Source organism: Pan paniscus, chromosome 8 (genome assembly GCF_029289425.2).
Source record: "Pan paniscus chromosome 8, NHGRI_mPanPan1-v2.0_pri, whole genome shotgun sequence".
In the NCBI taxonomy this organism is placed as follows: Eukaryota; Metazoa; Chordata; class Mammalia; order Primates; family Hominidae; genus Pan; species Pan paniscus.
This window is the reverse complement of record NC_073257.2, coordinates 85,966,165-85,992,451: the sequence shown is the minus strand read 5'-3', so window position 1 is coordinate 85,992,451 and position 26,287 is coordinate 85,966,165. Positions and strand designations below refer to the sequence as shown.

Sequence of the window (26,287 nt, the reverse complement as noted above, 5' to 3'; positions counted from 1 at the left end):
ATTTTTAAGATGCAAGACACTCCACTCCCCTCTTGCCCCCACCCTCACCCCAACCCCTATTATTGTTCGCCTTCAATTGGGAAGCACAGTGGCTTTTTTGTGAGGAAAAGATTAATGTCGAGACTGAAGACAGAGAGGGCTCTGCCCAGCTTGCCATCTCCCCCGGTCCTCCCTCCCTCTAACCCCTTGCCTCACTGTTTTGGTTCAAGACCCCCCCTTCTCCTTCCCATAATAAGACTCCCTCCCTTGCTTCCCCTCTGCACCACCATGGAAAGGGGGTTGTGTGGGAGCCTAAGCCACCACTCAGTGGGAGCCACTTCTGAATACCCGTCCTGCTGGGCTCGCCTGCGCTGGCTCCAGGTAACGCCAGGGCCTTGGCTGTGAGGATGCTGCAGGCAGGGAGCCTAGGGCTTTGTGGTGTAGCCTGAGAGCCATGGAGCTCCGGAAGGCCAGGGCTGGATAGTGAGCCCGGGGCTGGTGGTGCCCTGCCCTAGGCCTTCTCCTTTGACCCTGGTTTGGGGCTTGATCTTGTGTCATGGGTACCCACGACGGGCATACTGTGGTGTGGCTCCACCTCTCGCAGATGGGAACAGGGAAGCGTGGCTGGCTGCCTCCGGTGGAGTTGCAACTGTACTCCCACGCTTGCTTCTTGTGCTTTAATGACGCAGCTTCTACTTTTTGGGTCTACGAGCCTTTCCAGAGGACATTTAAGGGCGTTTTGCTGTTGCCCCTAGAGCGAAGCTCTGTCCTCTCTCCCCTCTGAGTTGAAGAAATGTGAAGACAGTCTGCTGCTTCTCTTTTAGCCCAGCCAGTCAATAGCAAGGGCCCTGTCTTGCAGCCCCGGGCCTCCACATCAGCCTCCCCCTCCATTTCAGGAAACTGGCATCCTGGTTTCAGGAAATCGGGTGTTAGGACAAAGCATTTTATTCATCCCTGTAGAGCCTCCTGTTCTTATTGGCCAGACCTAGACTGGCCTTTGAGCTCACTTTGCCTTGGGTCAGAGGAGACAAACAATGTTGCAAGCATTCCAGGATGGCCTCTTCTGCCCTGACTCTGGGACAGGTGAGGACAGAGTCTGTCCGGAAGCTTCTGCAGAAAGAGGTGTCTATGGATGCAATCAAGAAGGAAGGGCACCTGTGTGTTTCTCTAGGGCTGTTTTTTGAGTTGACCCCCAGTAGGAGATGTGGCTTATCCTGGACTCTAGCAGTTTGGCTAACAGCGAATCGGGGCCTCCAGAGTGTATTGCTTCAGCAGCCTTTGTTTTCTTTCTCAGGGCTTATTTCTTGGGCACCTTTCACCTCAGCACACTGTGACACACAGACTGAGAATGCTGCCTCTCTCGGCTACCTCCCTTAAGACAGGGACCTGTGTCTCTGAGGGGTTGGGGGGCATGAAGCTGGGGCCCACCAGTAAACTTAGCTGCACAAGGGCCACAGACCCTCCCTGGGACCCCCACGCCAGTCCCTCTAGTGTGTGGGATGTAGAGAGGGGAGAGGGCTGCTTGCGCCCCCGGCACTCTCATCGTGGGCTCATTTAGCTTCTAGGGAGGGAAGGACTAGAAGGGAGGGCGTTTCATCACAGCCTTAAGCTAGGGCCGGGCTACCTCAGAAGGGGCACCTGCCTCTCACCGGCTCAGGCATTTCGCTGTGGACCCTCCTCCGGAGGGGGTCATGAGACAGGCACTGCAGCCCTCTCCGTCTGGTGGGGACGCAGTGTTCCCTATGCCCTGGCCCAGCCCGGTCTTCCCAGGCCCCCAGACTGCTGCAGGGCTGGCTGCGCCTACCTCCTCAGCCTGCCCCTGGCGCTCCGCTCCCCCAGCTCGGCTGGCTTGGCCACGCCGCCTGGGCTGCGCCTCGCGCTGGGGCATGCTCGCTGCTGACGGCCCCGTGGCTTTGCGGGGCTCTGTGCACTGAGAGACTGTATCCCCTCAGTTGGCAGGCAGAGCTCCGCCCCCGCCTCGCCTGCCGCGAGCGCCGCCGGCCTGGCCGGGCAAGGTACGTGGCATGAGTCCTCCCCGACCGCCTGCCTCGGCCCCCTGCCACCCCACCAGGAGGGCCAGCATGCCGGGCCCACTCACCAGGGAGGCGAGTCCCATGCTTGCGGGCTGAGATGGGCATGCCAGACAGACTACCTAACTTGGCATCTGCAAGCGCATCGTTGTTACGGAGCCCCCTAACCAGCCATGCATGCTGGGCGCTTGCCAACTCTCGGGGCAGTAGCCTGGGGGCATGGAGCTGGGCAGCGGGAGCCTTGCCGAGAGCCCGATGCCCTGGGAGGGCTGCAGCCAACAGTGGGCCCTCAGAGACAGTGCTGGGCATTGCCCTGAGCTGCCCGGTGCTAGGACTAGATTTCCGCAGCACTGTTTAAGACCCCACAGAGGAGCCGCGCTCCTCAAAATTGTGAAGTCTGGCGCTTGCTGGCCTCCAGGTCTGAAAGGCTCCAGAGTGCAGAAGCCTCAGAGCCAGCTGTTTCTGGGTTCACATCCTAGCCCTGCCACACCCTGAGCGAGTCACACCAGCTCTCCCAGCCTTAATTCCTCACCTCTCCAATGGGGATGATAAATAACATGGTGGTGCTTAAGATCACCCTGTCGAAGGCTCTCAGCCCTGCCTGTGCAGTACAGCTGTTACCTGGGAGCTCGTAAGAAGTCCTAATGCCAGGACCCCACCCCAGACAATAAAATCAGACCCTTAGGGATAAGATAGGTAGTACGCTTTTTTTAAGCTCCCAGGTGATCCTAGTGGGCAACCAGCGTTGAGAGCTGGCTGGTGAATGGAAAGCACTTAGACAGTAGGCGGTCAGGCACAGGAGTCAGCACATTTAAAAAACAACATTCAAACCCAGCACGACAAGATAAGATCAAAGGTCTTTTTCTGGAGTCAGAATTCTTGTAATGGAAGGACCCCTGTTCTCACTGGAGAGAGATGGAACACAGCTTGGGGAGGAATGGCTACCCAAAGGGCAGGAGGGTGGCAGCAATAGTGACAACGATGGTGGACACTTACTGAGTACTTGCTATATGCCAGGCACTCTAAGTGCTTTTCATGCATAATCCCACTGGATTCCCACCACTGTTTTGTGATGTCAGCCCTACTTTATCCCATTTTATAAAGAAATTGAGGCTCAGAGAGGTTAAGTAACTCACCAAAGGTCACACAGCTGGCAAGTGGTGGAACCAAAATACAAACCCAGGGCAGGCAGTCCAGGTGTATCAGACAGTTGGGCTGATTCCATCTCCCTGTGCCTCCCAGACTCTCCTCCCCACTGTCTGCTACCTTCCTGTGGCCTTTTGTGGCCAGCTGGTGTCACCAGCCTTCTGGCACAGAGCTCATCAGCCTGGAGCGTCACCCTATGCCTGGCTAGAATCTGTTTGACAGCTCATTATTCTGCCGAGTCCTTCCTGCTCACAGGTCCAGAGAGTGGACACTGGGGAAAGGGTGGCAGCTAGGACCCAGTGAACCTGGTGAGGACCTGCTCAGTGAAGGCTTCAACCCCCTGGCAAAACCCTCCTGTAGGTGGTCCTGGTTTCTGTGTCTGTGTCTGTCTGTCCTCTGGTCTCCTGTGTGAACTGTGACACTCTGCTTCTTGAGAACACTCAGGAGATGTCTTGCATCCTTGCAGTTTGGCCATCCAGAGAACTTCCATGGCACCTAGGGATGGAGCCCTCACTCTTTCACCCTGGCACTCTGCTTCCAGGCCTGGGTGGAAGCTGTCAAAGGCAGAGTCCCCAGTGCCCCAGGCAGCTCCAGTACTGAGCATGGTTTCTCCTCTAAGTGTCGTGCATCCATGCCCTCCTCCACGCAGAGGAGATCCTGAGGTGCCACCCTGAGGGCTCTGATGCCACTCAAGATCCCCTTCTTGCTGAGAGGCTATAGGAAGTGCCTCTTTTGGGGGTTTCGGGAGACCCTTGGCCCCCTTGTCAGACACAGCACTCTCTTGTGGATCTGGCTGCCGGACTTCAGGTTGGGGAGAGGGTACAATGCAGGAGACTTGATTTTCCTCTTTGTTTTCACAGCTGCCAAAAGCCTATTGAACAAGAAGTCGGATGGCGGTGTCAAGGTAAGTGTCTCCAGCCTCTGAACAGACTGGCCTCTTTCTCCCTGCAGTCACTATGGGAATTCTTAGCACCTGGTTCCCCCTTTCCCAGGGAATCTTCCTATCCTTGCTAGTCTGCTTTAAACCAGATGCCTTTGTGCTCAGAACAGAAGGTTCTGCTGGCCTGAGAGGGAAGTAGGGAGGTATTTTTCCTGGCCCTAGCTGGATGGGAATGACTCAGGGGAAGTGATCCAAATCATAGTTTATACCAGAGCTGAATCCGGAACCTGACTTCTACACGGATGCTTCATCTCCAGGGCTTGACTCTGGGTTTTTTAGGTCATTTGGTTATCTTTCTTTTTTTCCTTTTTAGAGCACAAATCCTTTTAATCAAATGAAAGCCAAATTTGCCTGAGTGATTCAGGCAGGGTATAGGGCTTGGAACCTGAAACCACTCTCCTTTTGGTCTTTTTCCTTCTCTCTACAACACTTTCAGATCCCACTGAGTGCAACAGCCTCGAGCTTTCTTGACGCATAGGCTCCTCAGAAAAAGGCAAAGGCCGTGGTGGATCACAGCTTGTTCCCACTGGGTGAGGGAGCTTTTCCCATGGGACTGGGGCAAGAGGAGGGACCTGGGACCCACCAGGAGCCCTGCTGGGAATGGCTGCTTGGCCAAGGTAGAGGAGAGGTGACTAGGGCTACCCACAGGGCCCAAGACATTCTGTAGATGCTTTGGGGGCAGAAAGGATCCTGGGGCTAGGGCATTGGGTAGGAGCTCATGCTATCTTGAAGCCTCCCAGCTTACACTCTAGACTAGATTTTCACTGGGCCTTTTCCCAAGATCTTGCGTCAACAGCTGAGATACACACACTTGCCCCGTTCCCTCCCCATTCCCTCCCCACTCCCTCCTCTTTCCCTCATTCTCTGCATGCCTGCTTCTGTGTTCTTCCGCCCCTCGCAGGGGAGCTTGGGCTCCGCGCACACCCTCTGACATGGAGCTGGGGGCATCGTGCAGTCCCCAAGCTCTGCCCCTGAGCTACATGGATGGAGCCAGGTGAGGAAAAGGGGCAGGTTTAGTTGGAGAGAGTGTTTAATAAGTACCTGTCAGTCAGATGTCCACGCAGCATTCTGTTCTGGGGGGTACACAACAGAGGTGTAAGAGGGGGTGTGGCTTTCAGTCGCCATAGGAAGGGGGCCGCACCTGGAGTCAGCTGAGCGCTGCTAGTGGACCCACGTGAGATGGTTTAGTCCAGGAAGCTCATAGGAGAGAGCGTACTGGAGAAAGCTGCAGGGACATAGGTGAGACTCACTTTGCAGTTTTACTTTCTGCTATATGGTTTCTTTAAATTGAAAATATGGGTCAGGCTTGGTGGCTCACTCCTGTAATCCCAGCACTTTGGGAGGCTAAGGCGGGTGGATCACCTGGGGTCAGGAATTCAAGACCAGCCTGGCCAACCTGGTGAAACTCCGTCTCTACAAAAATACAAAAATTAGCCAGTCATAATGACCGGTGCCTGTAATCCCAGCCACTCGGGAGTCTGAGGCAGGAGAATGGCTTGAACCTGGGAGGCGGAGGTTGCAGTGAGCCAAGATTGCGCCGTTGCACTCCAGCCTGGGCGACAGAACAAGACTCCGTCTGAAAATAGAAAAGAAAACAACATGACATTTCTATAACTTAAAAACAACAAATTATATTTGTATGGGTTCTCTTATACATATTGATGTTCTCTGCCCAGTGAGAACACAGGGTGTGTGGTAGATTGATGTCAAAAATATGGTTGGATCAGTCTTATCAGGCAGAATTGGAAGTTTCTGTGTCAGACCATGGGAAATACCATAGGCCACTGAGCAGGGAAGCTATGGTGAGAGTGCTGATAGAAATGATTTGGCAAGCCGAGTGCGGTGGCTTCACTCCTGTAATCCCAGCATTTTGGGATGCTGAGGTGAGAGGATTGCTTGAGTCCAGGAGTTTGAGACCAGCCTGGGCAAAACCTTGTCTGTGAAAAAAAAAAAAAAAAATTAACTGGGCATAGTGGTGTGCATCTGTAGTCACAGCTACTTGGGAGGCTGAGGTAAGAGAATTGCCTAAGCCCAGGGAGTTCGAGCCTGAGGTGAGCCAAGATCAAGCCACTGCACTCTCCAGCCTGGGTGACAGTGAAACCCTGCCTCAAAAAAAAAAAAAAAAAGATACCTGCTGTGCTCCTAGAAGTTGGGAAGGCAAAACTTAATCTACCTTTTAAGGTGTTTACAGTGGGAGAGACACAAGGCAGCTACTGTTTCTGTGGAGTCTGCTAAGGTCTCAGGGAGGTGTGCACCTGGCAGGTGCCTGGGGGAGCAGACAGATAAACATTCAAACCAGGACAGGAATCTTCTGGAAGGAGATGGCCAGGAATTGAGCTTGAGGGAGTAGCTGGATTTTGCTGGGTTAAGGAGGAGACAGGAGGGGAGGGATATTCCAGGCAGAGGGAAGAGCGCATGTGAAGATACACGAGGTTGAAACAGCATGATGATTCTGGGAACTTCAGTATCTTCTTTATGGCTGAAGGGAACAGCAATTGCATAAAATGAGACCTGAAATAAAGCAGTGACTGTTGAGGTGGAGGGGAGAGGATGGAAAAGCCACCATTACAGAACAGGTTTCTAGCCAAACTTTCTAGATACTACTGGTGTCAAAGATGAAGGTCATGTGCAGCCATGTAAGATTAGCCCAAGGAGCCAGCTCAAACCATGCACATCCAGGGCCCAGCTTGGAATTCATATTCTGGAGGCCTTGGCTGGGAGGCAGAATCTGTGAATTTTAAAAACACTTTCATGAATCCAAAGCACATGAAGGTTTAAGAGTCTGGTAAAGGCAAAATTTTGGGGTTATGTGTTAAGAAAGGGCTGGAACAAGAGTCGGCAAAGGAAACAGAGGAAGGACAGAGAGGTAGGGGGAAAACAGACATGTGCAGCAGCTGCAGCTCTTCCAGGGACCCTGAGGATGAGGGCTGGGCAGACACATCATTAGGTAAAGGCTTTAAATGAGGACGTGCGTGGGGAACCTAGCCCTGCAATGTGTTGTGTGTCTGACCCTGATATGTGCTCAGTAAATGAGTTTTATGCCACATTCTTTTGAGAAAAGAGCTTCAATATCATGGTGGGAACCAGAGGCCAATGATCACCCAAAATTAAAAGGCCAACCGCATATTCACAGCAGTTGTGATGGGAGGGGTTAATATTTTTATTGAAAGAGTTTCTGTGACAAATAATCCCTCTTAAAACCCAGTAGAAGCTGGGCGTGGTGGCTCACGCCTGTAATCCCAGCACTTTGGGAGGCCGAGGCGGGTGGATCACGAGGTCAGGAGATCGAGACCATCCTGGCTAACACGGTGAAACCCCATCTCTACTGAAAATACAAAAAATTAGCCGGGCGTGGTGGCAGGCGCCTGTAGTCCCAGCTACTTGGGAGGTTGAGGCAGAAGAATGGCGTGAACCCGGGAGGCGGAGCTTGCAGTGAGCTGAGATTGTGCCACTGCACTCCATCCTGGGTGACAGAGCGAGACTCCGTCTCAAAAAAAAAAAAAAAAAAAAAAAACCCAGTAGATAGGCTAGGTGTGGTGGCTCACATCTGTAATCCCAGCACTTTGGGATGCCGAGGTGGGCTGATCACTTGAGGCCAGGATTTCGAGACCAGCCTGGCCAACATGGTGAAACCCCCTCTCTACTAAAAATACAAAAAGTAGCTAGTAGTGGTGGTGCACGCCTGTAGTCCCAGCTACTCGGGAGGCTGAGATAGGAGAATCACTTGAACCTTGCAGGGGGCAGAGGTTGCTGTGAGCTGGGATTACACCACTGCACTCCAGCCTGGGGGACAGAGCAAGACTCTGTCTCAAAAAAAAAAAAAAGGAAGATAGACGATCAAAGAAAATAAACTGACAACCTGAAAACAAGGAAGTAGAACTGGATAACAAATGTGGAAAAATTTCTAGCCTCACTAGTATCAGAGAAATGCAAATTGAAACAAGGTGCCATTTTTGGACTCTAGTTAGTGATGGTAGTGAAAACCAGAATGGTCCTTTCTAAAACAGCCTGTGTGTCAAAACCATAAAAATGCTTCTACCTCTTTTTACCCTGTTAATTCTACTTCTGAGAGTTTTTCCTAAAGAAATAATTCAAAATAGGAAAAAGCTAAAAGCAGAAAAATGTTGAACATGACATTATTTATAGCTGTGGAAAGATTGGAGGCTGGGCACAGTGGCTTATGCTTGTAATCTCAGCACTTTGTGAGGCCAAGTTGGGAGGATTGCTTGAACCCAAGAGCTTGAGACCAGCCTGGGAAACGCAGTGAGACCCCATCTCTAAAAAAAAAAAAAAAAAAAAAAAAAAAAAAAAAAAAAAAAAGAAAAAAAAAATTAGCTGAGTGTGGTGGAACGTGCCTGTAGTCCCAGCTACTTGGGAGGCTGAGGTGGGAGGATTGCTTGAGCCCAGGAGGCTGAGGTTACAGCCAGGATCACACCACTGCGCTCCAGCCTGGGTGACAGAGTGAGGCTCTGTTTAAAAAAAAAAAAAAAAAAAGAGAGAAGAAAAAAAAGATTGGAGACAATTTGAAAAGCCAGTAAGGAGCCAGACACAGTGGTGCGTACCTATAGTCCCAGCTACTCAGGAGGCTGTCGCAGGAGAGAATTGCTTGAGCCCAGGAATTCGAGGCCAGCTGGGCAACATAGTGAGACCCCCAACTCTTAAAAATGTTTTTAAATTTAAAAATAAAAAGATTTTTTAAAAGCCAGTAAATGACTAAATAATTATGGGAAATCTATTTAATAAACTATTCAAAAGTTATTAATTTTCATGACCGTAGGGATATTTTAAGTGAAAAATAAAGTGCAGAAATGTTTTATATTAAGTGAAGGAAGTGGTATATAAAGGAGTACAGACAAGCCAGGCACGGTGGCTCACGCCTGTAATCCCAGCACTTTGGGAGCCCGAGGCAGACAGATCACGAGGTCAGGAGATCGAGACCAGCCTGGCCAACATGGTGAAACCCCGTCTTTACTAAAAATACAAAAATTAGCTGGGCGTGGTGGTGCGTGCCTGTAATCCCAGCCACTTGGAAGGCTGAGGCAGGAGAATCGCTTGAACTAGGGAGTCGGAGGTTGCGGTGAGCCAAGCGCGCCACTGCACTCCAGCCTGGTGACAGAGCAAGAGTCTGTCTCAAAAAATAAAAAAGAAAAGGAGTACATACACTATCATTCTAAATTTGGTTTGAAGAAACGTGTTTGTAGATATTTATTCAGTATATAATATGTGGATAAAAAAGGGACTGGAAGAAAGCCCACTGAAGTGTCAACAGTAACTTCACCAGGTGATGGGAATTTGAGAAACTTTTTTTCTTACACATTTTTCTGTATTCTATATTTTTCATCTAGATTGTGCACTACTGTTATCAGAATTTTTTTAAATACTATTTTTTTTTAAAGTAAAGCATAATACCAGGTGTGGCAACTCATGCCTGGTAATCCCAGCTACTTGGGAGGCTGAGGTGGGAGGATTGCTTGAGCCCAGGAGGTTCAGCCTGGGCAACATAAGCAAGACTCCATCTCAATTAAAAAAAAAAGAAAAGAGGTAAGACATGTGCTTGTATTATTATATCTTATAATGATATCTTTTTTTTTGTTTTTTGAGACAGGGTCTCACTCTGTCCCCCTGGCTGGAGTGTAGTGGTGTGATCTTGGCTCACTGCAACCTCCGCCTCCCGGGCTCAAGTGATTCTTCCACCTCAGCCTCCTGAGTAGCTGGGAATACGGGCATGTGCCACCACGCCCGGCTGATTTTTGTATTTTTAGTAGAGACGGGGTTGCCCAGGCTAGTCTTGAACTCCCAAGCTCAGGTGATCTGCCCGCCTCGACCTCCTGAAGTGCTGGGGTTACAGGCATGAGCCACCACGCCTGGCCTATAATGATATCTTAAAAGATTGCTTGCTTTTTTTTTTTTTTTTTTTTAGACGGAGTCTCACTCTCACCTAGGCTGGAGTGCAATGGCATGGTCTTGGCTCACTGCAACCTCCGCCTCCCGGGTTCAAACAATTCTCCAACCTCAGCCTCCCAAGTAGCTGGGACTACAGGCGCGTGCCACCACACCCGGCTAATTTTTATATTTTTAGTAGAGACGGGGTTTTGCTATGTTGGCCAGGCTGGTCTCGATCTCCTGACCTTGTGATCCACCCGCCTCAGCCTCCCAAAGTGCTGGGATTACAGGCATGAACCACCGTGCCCAGCCAATTGCATTTTTTAAAAAGACTGGAAGATTGCTAGGAGTATTAGTGGTTTTCCCATGCCCCTTCTCTGTTTTCCAAATTGCTTGTATTGTGGCTGCAGTCCTTTTATAATATGAAACAGGTAAATAACAACTTATGTTGTGGCTGCATCAAAGGGGTGAGAAACGAAAAGGAGAGGACAAAGCAAGATGTGCAGAGTTCGACCTTTCCAGGCTCTCTCAAAGTCAAGGTTTTGATCAATGTTATGAGGGAGGCCTGTGAAGTAGCTCAGATGGTCTTGAGCTTTCAGCATCATGGATTCTTCTTTTAGATCCCATCTTCCCTTCCCAACTCCCCCTTCCTCAATTCCTACCACTTAAGTGTCCATAGGGCGATTTCTTTTTCACTGTTCAGAAGCTTTCTGCAAGATGTTCAAAATACTAGCATTGGTTTGAACAGCTAGTCTGTCTTGTGTTCTTGATTTGGGGGACTTAGCTTCTATTTAGATTTCTTTGAAGCTGGATGCCAGTGACCCAGGGTCTGTGGAAGAGTAAGAGCCACTTGTGAGGATGACTGAAGAGGCCACAAACTCTCAGATCCTGAGAGTGTAGGACAACTTGTGCCTTCTGCTAGTCCCAGGCCAGAATGGCCATCCTATCTTTAAAAAAGAAAGCAAGCAAGGAAAACGAAAGGTTATAGTTATTTCCCTAAGTACTATTTGAATTATTTTGTTAAATTAAGTATGAGAAAGAGGTTTGAACGCTTTTCCAGCTTAAAATTTAAAATAAATATACAGTTTTTAAGTAAAAGTGAGATATGATTCTTTAGAAATCATCTGGCATTTAGCCAGGCATGGTGGTGTGCACCTGTAGTCCTAGCTACTCAGGAGGCTGAGGCAGGAAGGTCCCTTGAGCCCAGGAGGTTGAGGCTGCAGTGAGCCATGATCATGCCAGTACTTCAGCCCGGGCAATAGAGTAAGACCTTATCTCTAAAAAAATAATAAAAAGACCTCACATTTAGACAATGTGGTAGTGTGCTGGTTCAGAAGGAGCCCAGCTATGCATGGCTAAGGGCAAATCCCTGAATGGAGAAGGAAATTGAAAAATGTTCACTAACCTGAGAAACAGTCTTTGGAAAAGGGTGATCTCAGGTTCTCATGCAGGACAATTTAGGAAAAAGAGAGCAAGCCAGGAGAAGGCTGAGAACTTATTCCCCATTAGTCAAAAATCTGCTTTAAGTCAAGATCCTGCAATGGCCTTTGACAACAAGCCCCTGAAAATCAGCAGAACAAAGACTGGGCCTGGTGAGTGAGTGCCTGCGCAGAGTTCTTGCTGCCGTGATTCAGTGCAAGTTAGAAACCTGTGCTCTTCTTTAGCCTGGGGAAAAACCAAAGTCAGCAAACCCAGCTCAACTCAGCAAACTTTCGTCGCCTGTATGCTAACTGTAAGGCATGTTGCTAGGTACTGTGGAAATTGTAAAGACACATAAGATAGGAACCTTCCTGAAAGCAGTAACACTTTAGTTGGGTAAAGGGACAAGGAGATATACACACACATACACACACACCCCGCTACTTATATTATATATATGAATATAAGGGAACTCCCTCTTTTTGAGGGATGATTTTCGAAGTAAAATATCATATTTGAGCATATTTAAAAGGCCACTGTAAGGCTGTGTGCGGTGGCTCACGCTTGTAATCCCAGCACTTTGGGAGGCCAAGGCAGGTGGATCACCTGAGGTCAGGAGTTGGAGACCAGCCTGGCCAACATGGCGAAACCAGTCTCTCTACTAAAAATACAAAAAAAAATCAGTGGGGCGTGATGGCGGGCGCCTGTAATCCCAGCCACTCAGGAGGCTAAGGCAGGAGAATTGCTTGAACCAGGGAGGCGGAGGTTGCAGTGAGCCGAGATGGTGCCACTGCACTCCAGCCTGGGCAACAGAGTGAGACTCCCTAAAAATAAATAAATAAATAAATAAATAAATAAATAAATAAATAAAAGGCCAATGTAAAAGAGGCCTAACTATATTTAGGTTTTTCTTTTCCTTTAAATCTAATTCTAAATTATGGACCATTGTCAATATTTGTAGCCTCTTTCGTTGATTATAATAATAATCCCTGAAAATGCCTTCTAAAGAATGCTGGCCGCTTGAGGGCAGGAGCAGTTTATCAGCTGTGTTTACCTGAAACAGCCCTCAGTGTTTGCTGGGCATTGTTAAATGAATGTGCAAAAGTTGAACGACAGACAGACATATTACGGGGGACCTTACCCCCAGTGAGCTAATGATGACATTGATAATTACCCTTCATTTTTTAGACACAGTCTTCTGGGATATATTTTCAGTGTTCCACGTGGTCTTCATCTTGATGCGTCTGTTTCACATGTGAACGTAAAGTTCGTGAGCATCTAGTTGAGGTTGAGGAATCACTGCTTTCAACATTCCCTGTGGCTTACATCCCTGCATTTTTATGATCACTGTAGTTTTAATCACTGGCACTCCTGTGTTTCTATTTTCCACGAATTGCAAAATGCAATAAAAAATTCAAATATTGTAAACAAGCATGGCTATACTGACAAAGGAAGGCCAACATTTAACTGCTAGGTGATTTTCAAAAGCTCAGCATCTTTATGTAAAAAGCATAGTAGGGGTGCAGCGAAGTCAGAAGTCAAATTTTATTAGAGCTTAGGAGAGCCTGTAGTAGCTTTTGCTTTTTCCCTGGTGGCTGCTCACTTGAATTTCAGACAGTTCTAGTAATGAGAGAAAATAAATAACATTACAGGGTGAGCTAACCCTATGAACCCAGACCTGTAAATTTGTAGCAAAATGATACTTACCCTCACAGACTTGTGTCTTAATCTCCTTAAGAGGCTTTTTTTGAGCAAGGCTGAGACATCTCAGAAGATACTAAATCTGTGTCTATGAACCTGACCACAGAAGAGTTCTTCCCTCCCAGGGTCTGGAGGGTGTGAGTGCCTGTCGGTCCGTGTGCTGTTTAACCCTCTGGTGCTGGACTCCGGGTCTCCCTCCGCTCTTTTCTCCCTGATGCAGAGCCCACACTGGTGCGCTAACCTGCAGCATCTCTGTGCTTCTCTTCTTACCTCCTCTTTCCCCTTCTCTTTCCCTCTTGCTGTGGTGTGTCCAGAAAAGGAAGTCGAGTTCCAGCGTGCACCTAATGGTGAGCCTTGCCTGCCCACCCATCGCCCACTCCATGCTGCCTGTGCCCGCCTGCCAGCCACGCAAACCTGTTCTGCCACGTGCGTGTGCCTCACTCATCCTCACTGCATGTCTGTGCTGTGTGGGCAGGTGTGGCCTGTCCTGCCAGGCGGGGGCCATTGCCCAAGGTCACCCAGTAGCCTAAAAAGTGGACATTGGAAGGGGTGGTACGGCACCCCCTGCTGTGGAGCTTGGACAGACCCCAGCGACCCAGGGTAGGATGTGAAGCTGGTAGGGACTTGGGGCAAGCAAGGGAGAGACCCTCACTCTCTTGTCACCCAGAAGGAGAGGCCCTGCTTCCCAGGCATGAGGAGCTGCTTCCTACAGACTGGCAGCTGGAGGGCAACTGTGTGGTGGGCAGAGGAGCTGGTTGCAGGCTCCCACTTGTGAGTCTCGCTCTCCTGGCTCTGCCCCCGTGCAAATCCCATTCTCTCTAGCTGTGCCCAGTGGTTTATTCTGCCCACCCAGCCCTCGGGGGACAGCTAACTCATCTTTCTCACGGGACACTGGGCACCAAGGGCAACACAGCAGCCTGAGTCATTATGAAACCATCCATTAAAACCAGAGGTGGGGGCCGGGCGCGATGGCTCACGCCTGTAATCCTAGCACTTTGGGAGGCCGAGGCGGGTGGATCACAAGGTCAGGAGATCAAGACCATAACACGGTGAAACCCTGTCTCTACTAAAAATGCAAAAAATTAGCCAGGTGTGGTGGCGGGCGCCTGTAGTCCCAGCTACTCAGGAGGCTGAGGCAGGAGAATGGCGTGAACCCAGGAGGCGGAGCTTGCAGTGAGCCGAGATCGCGCCACTGCGCTCCAGCCTGGGCGACAGAGCTAGACTCCGTCTCAAAAAATAAATAAACCAGAGGTGGGGCCACTTGGGTGACATCCCAGCCCTCTGCAGGTTTTGTGGGCACCCTGGAGTCCTTGCCCCCTGTGAGGGTCTTGGCCTCAGCTGGGATTTACAGGTAGGGCAGCCCTCTCTAACCAACCCCGAACAGGTCAGCATCATTCACTGAGCTAGGTGGGCTTTGCTTCTTGGTGGGAATGAGAGACAGCAGAGCTCCCGTGAGTTTAGACCCACCGTCTCACTACTCCTGGGACCCCTCTTCTCTAGCCTGTCGCAGTCTGTGGAGTCTTGTTCAGTGGAGTCACTTGGTGCCTGGCTTGAGGTTCCATGCCTAGCCCTGGGTTTGGGGATGTCTGAGCCATTGACAGCAAGCTGGCGGTGGACGGCTTCAGGTCTGGTCCAAGAGGCCTCCAGGCAAGAAGTAGGACAGTCAGGATGCTTTCTGTGTATGTCCTAGGAGAGAAGACACACATTCTCGCTGTCGATGTATCATCTGTGCCCTGTGCAGGGATGGTAGCCACACATTTGTCTCACTGCCTATTGAAGAACTTGCAGGCATCAGGCTGCTCCTCAGTGGCCCCCAACCCCACTGGAACTCAGTGAGATGGAGTACGCGGGTTAGGGAACTATCAGAGGCAAAGAACATCACATGGATATGGCTCCCTGCCCTGGAGATCAGCCTTCTTCCTTCCTTCCATCTTCCCCTTGCCCCTCCCTTGCTGTGCCCCTCCGTGTAATGTTTTTGTTTGTTCGTTTGTTTTTGTTTTTTGGAGATGGAGTCTTGAGTCTTGCTCTGTTGCCCAGGCTGGAATGCAGTGGTGCAATCTTGGCTCACTGCAATCTCTGCCTCCCAGGTTCAAGCAATTCTCTTGTCTCAGCCTCCCGAGTAGCTGGGATTACAGGCATGTGCCACCATGCCCGGCTAATTTTTGTATTTTTAGTAGAGACGGGGTTTCACCATGTTGGCCAGGCTGGTCTTGAACTCCTGACCTCAGGTGATCCACCCGCCTTGGCCTCCCAAAGTGCTGAGATTACAGGTGTGAGCCATCGTGCCCACCCACCACCATGTAGTTTTGAAAGGCAAGGAGATATCCCTGGTGGTCATGGTGCTGTTGGGAATGTTGGCCTGTGTGTGGCCTACTCTGTCCTGGGGGCTGGATTCTGGGACTACAGCTACAGCCCCGCTGGGTTTCACCTGCCCCTCCCCGGAACACTGCCCTTCTAGCTGATCAGGCCTAAGATTTGTCAGACAAAAAGGTGAACAGCACAGTCCTGACTCTGCTCCCTGAGGTCAGTGAATGCATTTTGTGTCTGAAAGGGACTTCCACGCCCATCCTCTGGACACCATCTCTTAGGCCAGGCATACTTTTCTTTTCTCCTTCCTCTTTGTTTCAGGCTTCGAGCTGGTGTTGTAAGAAGGAAATACAGATGCTGGGTTGAAAGTGCAGCAGGAGACTGCCCACAGATAGGGGACCAGAGTTTCTGAATTTTGTTCTGCTTTCTTATAAACTACCCCCCTTTTTCCTGTACAGTGGGAAGAAGATCTTGAACTTCTTTGGGTCAGGTGTGGATTTTGCAATGACCTGGCACCTGGCATAAGCAGAGATTTCTGGAGGGATGCTTTAAAACAAGGCTTTGGGCTGGTCCCACCTTGAGGGTGCCCCCAGAGCTAGGTCTCTGGGCCCCACAAATACTTCCTCTGATCATCTCTCTAGCCATCGCTCCCATCTACACAGCGTTATGGAGGCCACCTCAGGCCTACCTCCTCCAGGCCAGACCAGGGGGCAAGGGAGGTCTGGGAGTTGAACCTGAGTGGCCTTGGGGACTCTGGAGGAACTAAACCATCTGTTTTCTTGTCTCAGCCACAGAGCAACAACAAAAACAGTCTCGTAAGCCCAGCCCAAGAGCCCGCGCCCTTGCAGACGGCCATGGTACCTCCTGACTACAGCTTCTCCGCCTCTGACCCTGGCTGCCTCCTGCCCCTTCCCTCTTCCTCCTCTTGTGCCCCCTCCCTGGCCTCCTGGCCTGTTCCTTTCTTGGTCCCCATAGAACTGACTGCTTTGTGTGCCGCCCTGTATGCCCCTTCCCCTTCATTGTCCCGCCTGGCCGCGCTCCATCCCGCATGGCAGAAGTGCTGCTCCTGCTCCTGCTCCTTTCGCTGGTGGGGGGAAGAGTGATCAGGGCTCTCAGCTGAACCTCCCAGGCCCAGCCCAGGACCCCTAGTGGGTCTGCTGTGGGGGCTGGGAAGGTGAGTTGCTTAGGAAAGGAGAGGGTAGGAGCTTTCTTGGGACCTGAACATCAGTTCTTGGAGGCCCCCTTGTAAAACCTGCCTCAGCCTCTCCTTTGCAAAGCCAGAAACAGGAAAGAGGGCTGGGGTCCCCACCTCTGGATGGTGCTGAGGTCTCCAGGCTCCTGGAGTGCTTCATGCTGGCTAAGTTCTCTCTGGGCTCCTCCAGGGGTTCTGTGTGCTCTTGGAGCTCCCTCTGCTAGTGGTGGCTAACTAGAGAGTCAGCAGGGGGGTGACTGGGAAAGAGGGAGAGGTGATGTTGCCTGCTATTCCCCTCCTTGCGGACCCTCATACCACGTGACGTGGCGGCGTGGGGCCAGGAACTAGGGAAGGCAGAAGGCGGGCGCAGTGGGCGGCTCTCTGGGCTCAGCTTGCTGAGGGGGCCTCCTATCCTGGCTCTTTCTGGGAGACCTCATTCTTCTGCTCATGTTCCTGCCTCACACATTCCCCGTGATGAACGCTGTGGGCGGGGCCCGGCCTGTGCCCTCAGTCCCACAGCTCCTCTAGTGTACCTGCCCCGTGGGAACCCCATGTGGAAAGAGCCCTCAGAACTGACAGGAATCAGGGACAGAGGCCCTTGCTGTCTCAGCCTCCTGGGCACCTGCACCTGCCAGGCCTCTCTTTCTTACCAGCCAGTGCTGCTGCCAAAATCCAGGGCTATCCCAGCTGCCCGGGACCCCAGTTGAGCCGGGATATTTTGTCTTCTGGAGATGGCTGGTGGGCAGGCCTCAGTGGTCATCATAGGGTCTGCGGGGGGTCCTGGGGTACAGGTGGGGCTCCTCAGGGAAGAGCCATAGTCTGTCCCCAAGTCGGAAGGGTAATCTTCATCTTCTCTCACAGGAGCCACAAACCACTGTGGTACACAACGCTACAGATGGGATCAAGGTGAGTGGCTCCTGAGCCTGCCTCCTGCTTTCCAGGTCAGCAGGAGACAGGTGGGCTGGATCCCAGGGGTCTACAGGCTGCACCCTGAGGCCAAGGCGTTTGCAGAGGCTCAGCTGAAGGTAGCCTGTGCCCACAGTTGCTCCATGCTGAGGAAGGGCATTATACCTTACAGAGCTCAGGCTTTGCAGTCAGACAGACCTGGTCTGAATCCTGGCCCTGCACCTTAGTATCCTTTATCTGCAAATTGGGGATGATAATAATAGAATCTTCCTCCATATGTCGGAAGTTTAAATGAGAGTAAACGTTCACTGAAAAAACAGGCAAGAGTATCTCCAGACCCTGGAGCGTTCTCCATGGCCTGACCCCTTTGTGCCCTTGATGTTTTCACCAGCATTCCTGAACATCTGTTAAGCCCAGATACCATCCATGGCTCTGGCTTACAGAGGTGACAAGACAAATTACCTGTTCAAACGGTGGGTGGGATGGGAGGCAGATAAAAAACCAATAAGCAAACAGATAAGATAAGCCGGCACCGTGGCTCACACCTGTAATCCTCACACTTTGGGAGGCCAAGGTGCGCAGATCGCCTGAGCTCAGGAGTTAGAGACCACCCTGGGCAACATGGTGAAACCCTGTCTCTACTAAAATACAAAAAAGTAGGCAGGTGTGGTGGCGCGTGCCTGTAGTCCCAGCTACTTGGGAGGCTGAGGCACGATAATTGCTTGAGCCTGGGAGGTGGAGGTTGCAGTGAGCTGAGATCACGCCACTGCACTCCAGCTTGGGCTACGCAGTGAGACTTAATCTCTCCAAAAAAATAAATAAGATAAAATCTAATGTCAATAGGTAATCTGAAGAAAATGGCAGAAAGTAGAGAGAGGGCCAGGTGCGGTGGCTCATGCCTGTAATCCTAGCACTTTGGGAGGCCAAGATGGGCGGATCACTTGAGGTCAGGAGTTCAAAACCAGCCTGGCCAACATGGCAAAACCCCATCTCTACTAAAGATACAGAAATTACCTGGGGATGGTGGCACATGCCTGTAATCCCAGCTACCTGGGAGGCTGAGGCAGGAGAATCGCTTGAACCTGGGAGGCGGAGGTTGCAGTGAGCTGAAATCGTGCCACTGCACTTCAGCCTGGGTGACAGAGCAAGACTCCATCTAAAAAATGAAAAACAGAAAAACCTCACCAAACTAGACAGAGAGAACAGGGCCTTGAATTAAGTAGTCAGGAGAGGGCTTCTTTCAGGAGGTGATATCTGAGCTAGAAACTGAATGGTGGGTGGGAAGGAGGCAGCCAGGCCAGCTCTGAGGCCGAGTGCCCTAAGCAGAAGGAACTGAAGCTCAGATGTGGCCTTTGTAATCAAGCAGAGGGAAGAGCAAAGTGAGACAGGGAGAACCATAGGAGAGTGATGAGGTTGGAGAAGCAGCAGGGCCTGCTACAGAGGCCCTTGTAGGAGTTTGCATTTTCTTCCAGCAGCAAGGAGAAGCTATTGGGAGTTCTTAGCAGGAGTAATAGAATCTAGTTGACACTTTAAAACACCACTCTGGCCTCATGATCAAGAACTCTAGGGAGGCCCGGGCGCGGTGGCTCACGCCCATAATCCCTGCACTTTGGAAGGCCGAGGCGAGTGGATCAGCAGAGGTCAGGAGCTCGAGACCAGCCTGGCCAACATGATGAAACCCCATCTCTAATAAAAATACAAAAATTAGCCAGGCATGGTGGCAGGCACCTGTAATCCCAGCTACTCAGGAGGCTGAGACAGGAGAATCACTTGAACCCGGGAGGCAGAGGTTGCAGTGAGCCGAGATCATGCCATTGCACTCCAGCCTGTGCAACAAGAGCAAAACTCTGTTTCAAAAAAGAAAAACTCTAGGGAGGAGGTAAGTGTGGAAGTTAGGGAGACCATGAAGCTGTTATCATGGTTCAGGTGTGAGATGCTGGTGGCCTAGAGTCAGGTTGTAGCTGTGCATTGGAAGTGAAGAGGTAAGACATGGGGTTTACTTTGGAGGCAGAACCAAAAGATTTTATTTTAGATTGGGCGATCTGAATATAAGGGAAAAAGAGAAAGAGAAGGATTGAGGATGACTCCAGGTTTTAGCCTGAGTAACTGGGTGGATGGTAGCATTTACCAACTGGGGGAAGACTAGGGAGGGGATTTGGGAAGAGTCAGCCAGCCAGGGTGGAAGCAGAACCTTCCACAATTCCTCATTGCACCTCTTGTAGGAGCACAAACTCTGCTTTTGTTTTGCTTTGCTCCTCTGGCTTCCAAGGGATGGAGCATATAGAAACATGTTCTTTTTGGCCTACAGGGCTCCACAGAGAGCTGCAACACCACCACAGAAGATGAGGACCTCAAAGGTAGGTGCTGGCCCTTGGAGGGGGAAGGACTCCAGCAGTGACCCAGGTACCTGGGCTCCAATGGGGCACCTGCCTTTTCTGTCCCCAGAACTGGGAATGCTGGCTCCTATGCCCCTAGGAGAGGGCTTGGTATAAAAGCTACTTTCCACGAGCCAAGATATGAGGCCCCTGTCTGGTGTTGCTGAGCTGGGCTAGAGGCTTCTCTTCTTTGACCCCAAGTCTAAAATAGCTAAGCTAGAGATTCTCCAGGGGCCGGGGCTCAGAGAACTGTTCCTGTTGCTGATAATGATGTGCCATCCAAGAACAGGGGTACCCCAAGTCCCTGTGGAAGTAGCCTGTAAGTGCTATGAGTCATAAATAGAGTGACCAATCACTCCTGGTTTTCCTCGGACACAGAAATTTTGGTTTTAAGACTGTGATGGGCCAGGAGTGCTGGCTCACACCTGTAATACCCAGAACTTTGGGAGGGCCAGGGCAGAAGGATTGCTTGAGACCAGGAGTTTGAGACAAGCTTGGGCAACATAGCAAGACCTTGTCTCTATTAAAAAAAAAAAAAAATTAGGAACAAATAAATAGGCCAGGTGCGGTGACTCACACCTGTAATCCCCGCACTTTGGGAGGCCGAGGCAAGAGGATCACTTGAGGTCAGGAGTTCAAAACCAGCCTGGCCAACATGATGAAACCCCGTCTCTACTAAAAATACAAAAAAAGGCCGGGCGTAGTGGCTCACGCCTGTAATCCCAACACTTTGGGAGGCCAAGGTGGGTGGATCACCTGAAGGTCAGAAGTTCAAGACCAGCCTGGCCAACATGGTGAAACTCCATCTCTACTAAAAATATAAAAAATTAGCCAGGTGTGGTGGCAGGTGCCTGTAATCGTAGCTACTCGGGAGGCGGAGGTGGGAGAATCGCTTGAACCTGGGAGTGGAGGTTGCAGTGAGCCGAGATCACCCCATTGCACTCCAGCCTGGGCAACAAGAGCGAAACTTCTTCTCAAAAAAAAAAAAAAAAAAAAAAAAAAAATTAGCCGGGTGTGGTGGCGGGGTCCTGTAATCCCAGCTACTCGAGAGGCTGAGGCATGAAAATGGCTTGAACCCGGGAGGTGGAGGTTGCAGTGAGCTGAGATTGCACCACTGCACTCCAGCCTGGGTGACAGAGCGAGACTCTGTCTCAAGAAAAAAAAAAAAAAAAAGAAAGAAATATATAAATAAATATAAAACCCAGATAGTCCTGGGAACACTGGGATGAGTTGGTCACTCTAGTCCTAAGATTTTGGCCTGAATGATGGAGTTGGAACCAATCTGACAACCGTGAGGCCACATTTGGTCATGTCCTGGTGGGCCCGTAAGGACCACTAGCCTAAGCTTGGGCCTGGCTAGAGTGCCAGGGCGGTGGGAGGGCTTGGCAGGCCGGACCCCTGGGAATCTCTGTCCTGCTCTTTGATTGGGCCTCCTGGAATTGCTCCCTTTGCCTGAATTCAGTAAGTGACCTTGGGCCAGGACATCAGAAAAGACAGAGGAACACTCTAGGACAGAGCTGGGAGAGCATGCCCTGGGTGGCAAGGGGGCACCAAACCTTTTGGAACCAAAAAAAAAATAGCAGAAAGCTGCGAGGAAGTGAATCATAGTAGCTCCAGGCCCCTGTGAGTGAGGTCAGATCAGTTTTGATTCCGGCACTGCTGGCAACATAGGAGGCGCTGTCACTGCTGGGCTCTGGACCCTGTGGCCTGGCCCCCTGGAACATCTTCCCCGGGATCAGGGGTCCTTGGACAGGCTGTTGTAAGGCTCGTCTGGAAGCCACAGCCCAGGTCTGGGCACCTGCCTGGTGCCCTCAGCTGGGAGGCCTCTCTGGCAGAGGCGGCGGCGTGGGATGTCGTCCAGTGTCCACAGCAGCCTGAGGCGAGGCGTCCCCTTGCCCCGGCTCTGCAGCGCCATGGGCTCGGGGCCTGTCTGGCTTGCTCGCTCACCTGCCTTGTTCTGTTTGTTTTGGCTGCTCTGCCTTGCCCTGCCCTGCCCTGCCCTGGCTGGCTAGCTGCCCCGCTCCGCACTGGGAATGGCAGCTCGGTGCCTGAAGGACGGAGCTCCCGGGACAGAACAGCCCCCTCTGCAGGCATGCAGCCCCAGCCTTCTCTCTGCTCCTCAGCCAGTAAGTGTGAGGGAGGCACATTCTGGCTTCCGTCTCCCTGGCTCGTCCTGAAGCCCCTCAGGGACCCCCACCACAGCTGTCAGTCCCACCCACCTGCCCGTGGTAGTAAGCTCTGGGAGCATGGCCTCTGCTGGGGGTGGGGGGTAGATTGGAGGTGCTGTTGAGACCAGGCAGGGGCCCCTGAGTCTGGGGCCCAAAGAAATATGAGAAGAGTGGGTGGAAGAACATGGCCTGGGATGAGGGGAGTAGAAAGCCCCCAGGATGTGCAGTGGGCCTTGCCTCAGCGCTGAGCCAGGAAGAAGGGCAGAGTCGGAAGTCAGGTCTGTGGGGGTGGGAGTGGGGTGATGGGGAAATCGTGACAGCGAGGAACTGTGTTGGGGATGTGGTGCTTCCTGAGTCTCAGCATAACAGTATTAAGAGCATGGGGTCAGAGGCAAGATAGATCTGAGTTTAAATCCCAGCTACACTGCCTTCAAGAGTGTGAAGTTTAACCTCCCAGAGCTGCAGGTTCCTTATCTGTAATGTGGAAATAAAATGGCACGCACCTCAGAGCCTTGTTAGATAAAAGACAAGGCAGTAGGAAGTCTTGATACGGTGCCTCGCTGGGTTATCGGTAGCTCATCCTCATATTTCTAGTTACGTCTGTGCTGGAGGATGCCTTTGTCTGCTGCTTTTCCTCCCACCATCTATCCTTGCAGAGTTTCTAAGCACAACCCTCTTCGCCCGTGGGGCCCCAGTCAGGTCATCCAGATGGGTCTGGTGGGGTTGGAGAGGGTGTGTGTGTTGTGGGTGCACACCTGCCTGCTGCTTTTGGAAGCCGATCGAACTCCTTGCTTCCCTTAACCTGCTGGTTGCTCACCTGGAGCTGTGGCCTAGCGGGGCTGATGGCTGTGGGGCCCCCTCCTGGATGTGCCTTTGGCTGCGCTGCCCTGTCCCAACTGTGCTGCTTGGCTGTGCTGGCCCGGCCGGGCCGTGGTGGTGCTGTTCTAACGCTTGCAGTTGTCTTGCAGCCTTTTGCTCCTGTGAGGAAAGGGTTGTGGCCTGGCCCCGCCCAGGGCTCGGGTTAGGATGAGCCCAAGCTCAACCCAAGCTCTCCCTTACCCTGGTGGCAGCCCCTGCTGGTAGTGGCATTCCCTATAAGAGAAGCCCATGCCGGCAGGACATCACCAGCTGTCCCTTGGCTTTGGATGGGTTGGGGAGGAGGGCTCTGGAGGGCACCACCTCTGCCTGCCTGTCAGTCTGAGCCCTGTCTGGTTTTCCTGAGGAACACGTCCTGGCATGAGAGCTGGTGTGAAATGTGCAGCTTTCCCAAGCCTCGAGAGGTAAATGGAGCAGCCTCTCTGGTACAGGCTGTCCCAAGTTTTTACAGTTCTGGGATCATTTCTCCCAGAAAAGCTCTGTGGAGTTGAGCAGTGGGAAGCATCCATCCTAGGGTTCTGATGGTCCTTTGGCACCCCAGCCCTAGCTGGATTCTGCTGTCAGGCTACCTGTCGCCCAGGGCTGGGTCCTGGCCACTTAATGAGGGCTACGAGTGGGGGTGGTGATTGAGACCTGACTGAGCCCCTTCAGGTGAGAGAAGTAAATTGGGGGTGGAAGCAGCCTTATTGGGAGATGCTTGTGAGAGAGGCTGCTTATACAGGGGAGGGGCTCACAGCATTCACGATGTACCAGGCTCCTCACCTGTTAAAGGCAAGCGTGTTTTCTGCAACCTGGTTGTTGATGGAAAGGGAGGCAAAGGCCAAAGAACCATAACTAATGGCTGGGCTTCAGGAGAAAGTGGTCATTGTCTCTGCAGACTGCAGAGAGGGAGACGGGAGGGAAGGTGTGTTCGCTCTTCCTGCCAAGGGCCCTAGAGACAGAGAAGAGGGATGTCTTTGTCATAAGCGATCACAGGGGACTCCTGAGGACTGGGGAGGGCTCTCTGTAACTTGGGAGGTTCCCCAGTAGGTAAATTGATGGATTTTTCTCCCCCACAGTGCGAAAACAGGAGATCATTAAGATTACAGAACAGCTGATTGAAGCCATCAACAATGGGGACTTTGAGGCGTACACGTAAGTAGAGACCCATTTTTTTTGTGACCTAAGTCATCTCCCAAGGCCTTCCCTGCTTCCAGACAACAATTAGGACCCTGGGGAAAGGGAGGTTGGACCTTGGGCAAAGTATCTGAGTTAAGCCCTCTCCTAAGCTGGGAGCCCTTCCAGGTAGATTCCCTGAGCTCACCCATGGTATCCTGGCAGTGGGCCGAAAGCACAGGGCTGAGTGGCTCAGCAGGCAGGCCTGGAAGATCTTTGCTGTCTTGTCTGGCATGGCCACAGGTAGCCTGCTGCTACTGGATAGACACCGCTGATAAGGAAGGAAGACAAGTCACTCCCTAGAAGCCTGATAGGCTGCTTTTTTTTTTCTCCCTGTAGGAAGATTTGTGATCCAGGCCTCACTTCCTTTGAGCCTGAGGCCCTTGGTAACCTCGTGGAGGGGATGGATTTCCATAAGTTTTACTTTGAGAATCGTGAGTGGGTTCGTGCTGCTGATATACTCCTGCCTGCCCCTTCACCCCTTTGTCTCTGTCTCCTGCTCACCTTCTCATCCCAGTTGCCCACTTTTCCCTTATTTGACCTTCGTGCTGCACTCCTACTCTGTATGCTTGTCCCCTTGTGCCCTGATGGTTGTAGACAGGCACCTTTGAAGGCCCTGCTCCTGAGCTCCAAGTGCCATTCATTCTGCAGCTGCCTTGTGGCAGTGCCAGTCACCACAATCAAGCTCACTTATTTCTTGCCGGGCGCGGTGGCTTACGCCTGTAATCCCAGCACTTTGGGAGGCTGAGGCTGGCGGATCACAAGGTCAGGAGATCGAGGCCATCCTGGCTAACACGGTGAAACCCCATCTCTACTAAAAATACAAAAAATTAGCCGGGCATGGTGGCGGTGCCTGTAGTCCCAGCTACTCGGGTGGCTGAGGCAGGAGAATGGTGTGAACCTGGGAGGCAGAGCTTGCAGTGAGCCAAGATCAGGCCACTGCACTCCAGCCTGGGCAACAGAGCAAGACTCCATCGCAAAAAAAAAAAAAAAAAATTATTTAAGCCTCACCTCTTTCCAAGACGGATTGGAAGGAAACCCTTTGAGATTAGGTTGAGATGATCTCAGCACATAAGAACTAAGCTCTGTGTCTGCAGGTTTCACAATAGAGGAAATTAAAACCAGGATAAGAATGTGCAAACCAGGGCACTGTTGGTGATTTGCGAGATCGGAAGTTGTGGCTAGAATCTTCCTGACTATGGAGGAAGGCAGACGTCTTGTATAGGGGGTGGGGTGTACATTCTGGACAGTTCGTGGAAAATAAGGGGATAAGAAGCTGAATCATCACCCCCTCCCATCTTTCTCTCTGCTCTATGAGACCCTCCCCTTCCTTATTTTTATCTCTTCCCACTTTATGCTGGGCCTTCCCTATCCTGCCCTGAGTTATAGTTAGTCACTAACTTCTCCGCTGGCTCCCACCCTTATCACATCTCAGCTACATATATAAACTCTCTGTTATCTAAGTAATTCTATTAGCCAGAAGCAATTCCAGAGTTTATATTAGTACTAGGAAGGTGTCATGTAGCCCCTGTCTAACATTTGAATTGAACTAAAATGTGAATCTCAATAAAAGCAACACAGTTTTCACAGCATATGCTGATAATGGCAATCCAACTTCTTTTGCCTTTTCCCCAGAGAATCCTGGGAATATCCTGAGCTTGGTGCTTTGATGATTCTATTTCAGCTTTGGTGCCTTAAAAAAAAATTACAAATCAATTTTGAATGGTTTAAGTTTATGATTTTGTTCTGCAGCCCTAGCTAGGGGTGAGCCAAGCCTTATGAAATCTAAACTCAGCCTAACAGAATAGAAAATCTATAGGCTTTAGTTAAGAGTCACATGGTCCTGAGTTCAGGTGTGTGATTTGAGCAAATTATTCCTTGAGCCTATTTCCTCATCTTATAATGAAGAAAATATTATCCACCAAGAAATACAGCTCGGGCACGTAAAACCCCAGCACAATGCCTGATTAAAAGCGCAGCAGGTACTGTCATTGTTACCCATCTTTCTGTTCCTTTTGGATAAAGGAGACTAATGTAATGTGGCATCCTGGCCTCTGGAAGGCGTTCAGGGGTTCGGGGGTGGGGGGTGCGGTACTTGGAGATTCTGGGAGTGGTTGCTTGGGAGATGGTAAGACTTGGAAGTGCAGGCTGGGAGGAAAATGCAGGTGCCCAGGCCTGATGTCCTCTTACCTACCCCACCCTGCCCTGCA

At 51.2% G+C, this 26,287-nt stretch overlaps 1 protein-coding gene across 50 annotated transcripts in view; it reads left to right on the top strand.

Moving 5' to 3' along the window:
- The window catches only part of CAMK2G (calcium/calmodulin dependent protein kinase II gamma), a 62,132-nt gene that overhangs the window by 33,093 nt on the left and 2,752 nt on the right, over positions 1–26,287 (top strand). For 3 of the 50 annotated variants that reach the window (XM_034930847.3, XM_034930841.3, XM_063607740.1), the window contains exons 13-19: positions 4,016–4,059; positions 16,194–16,262; positions 17,459–17,503; positions 19,812–19,860; positions 21,891–22,004; positions 23,981–24,056; positions 24,417–24,511. In XM_034930847.3, coding sequence (XP_034786738.1) covers positions 4,016–4,059; positions 16,194–16,262; positions 17,459–17,503; positions 19,812–19,860; positions 21,891–22,004; positions 23,981–24,056; positions 24,417–24,511 — 492 coding nt within the window. Of the gene's footprint in view, positions 1–1,931; positions 1,995–4,015; positions 4,060–13,412; positions 13,446–16,193; positions 16,263–17,458; positions 17,504–19,811; positions 19,861–21,890; positions 22,005–23,980; positions 24,057–24,416; positions 26,280–26,287 lie in introns of those variants that run through there. The other 47 variants (XM_063607737.1, XM_034930835.3, XM_063607738.1 and 44 more) reach the window with 41 other exon arrangements.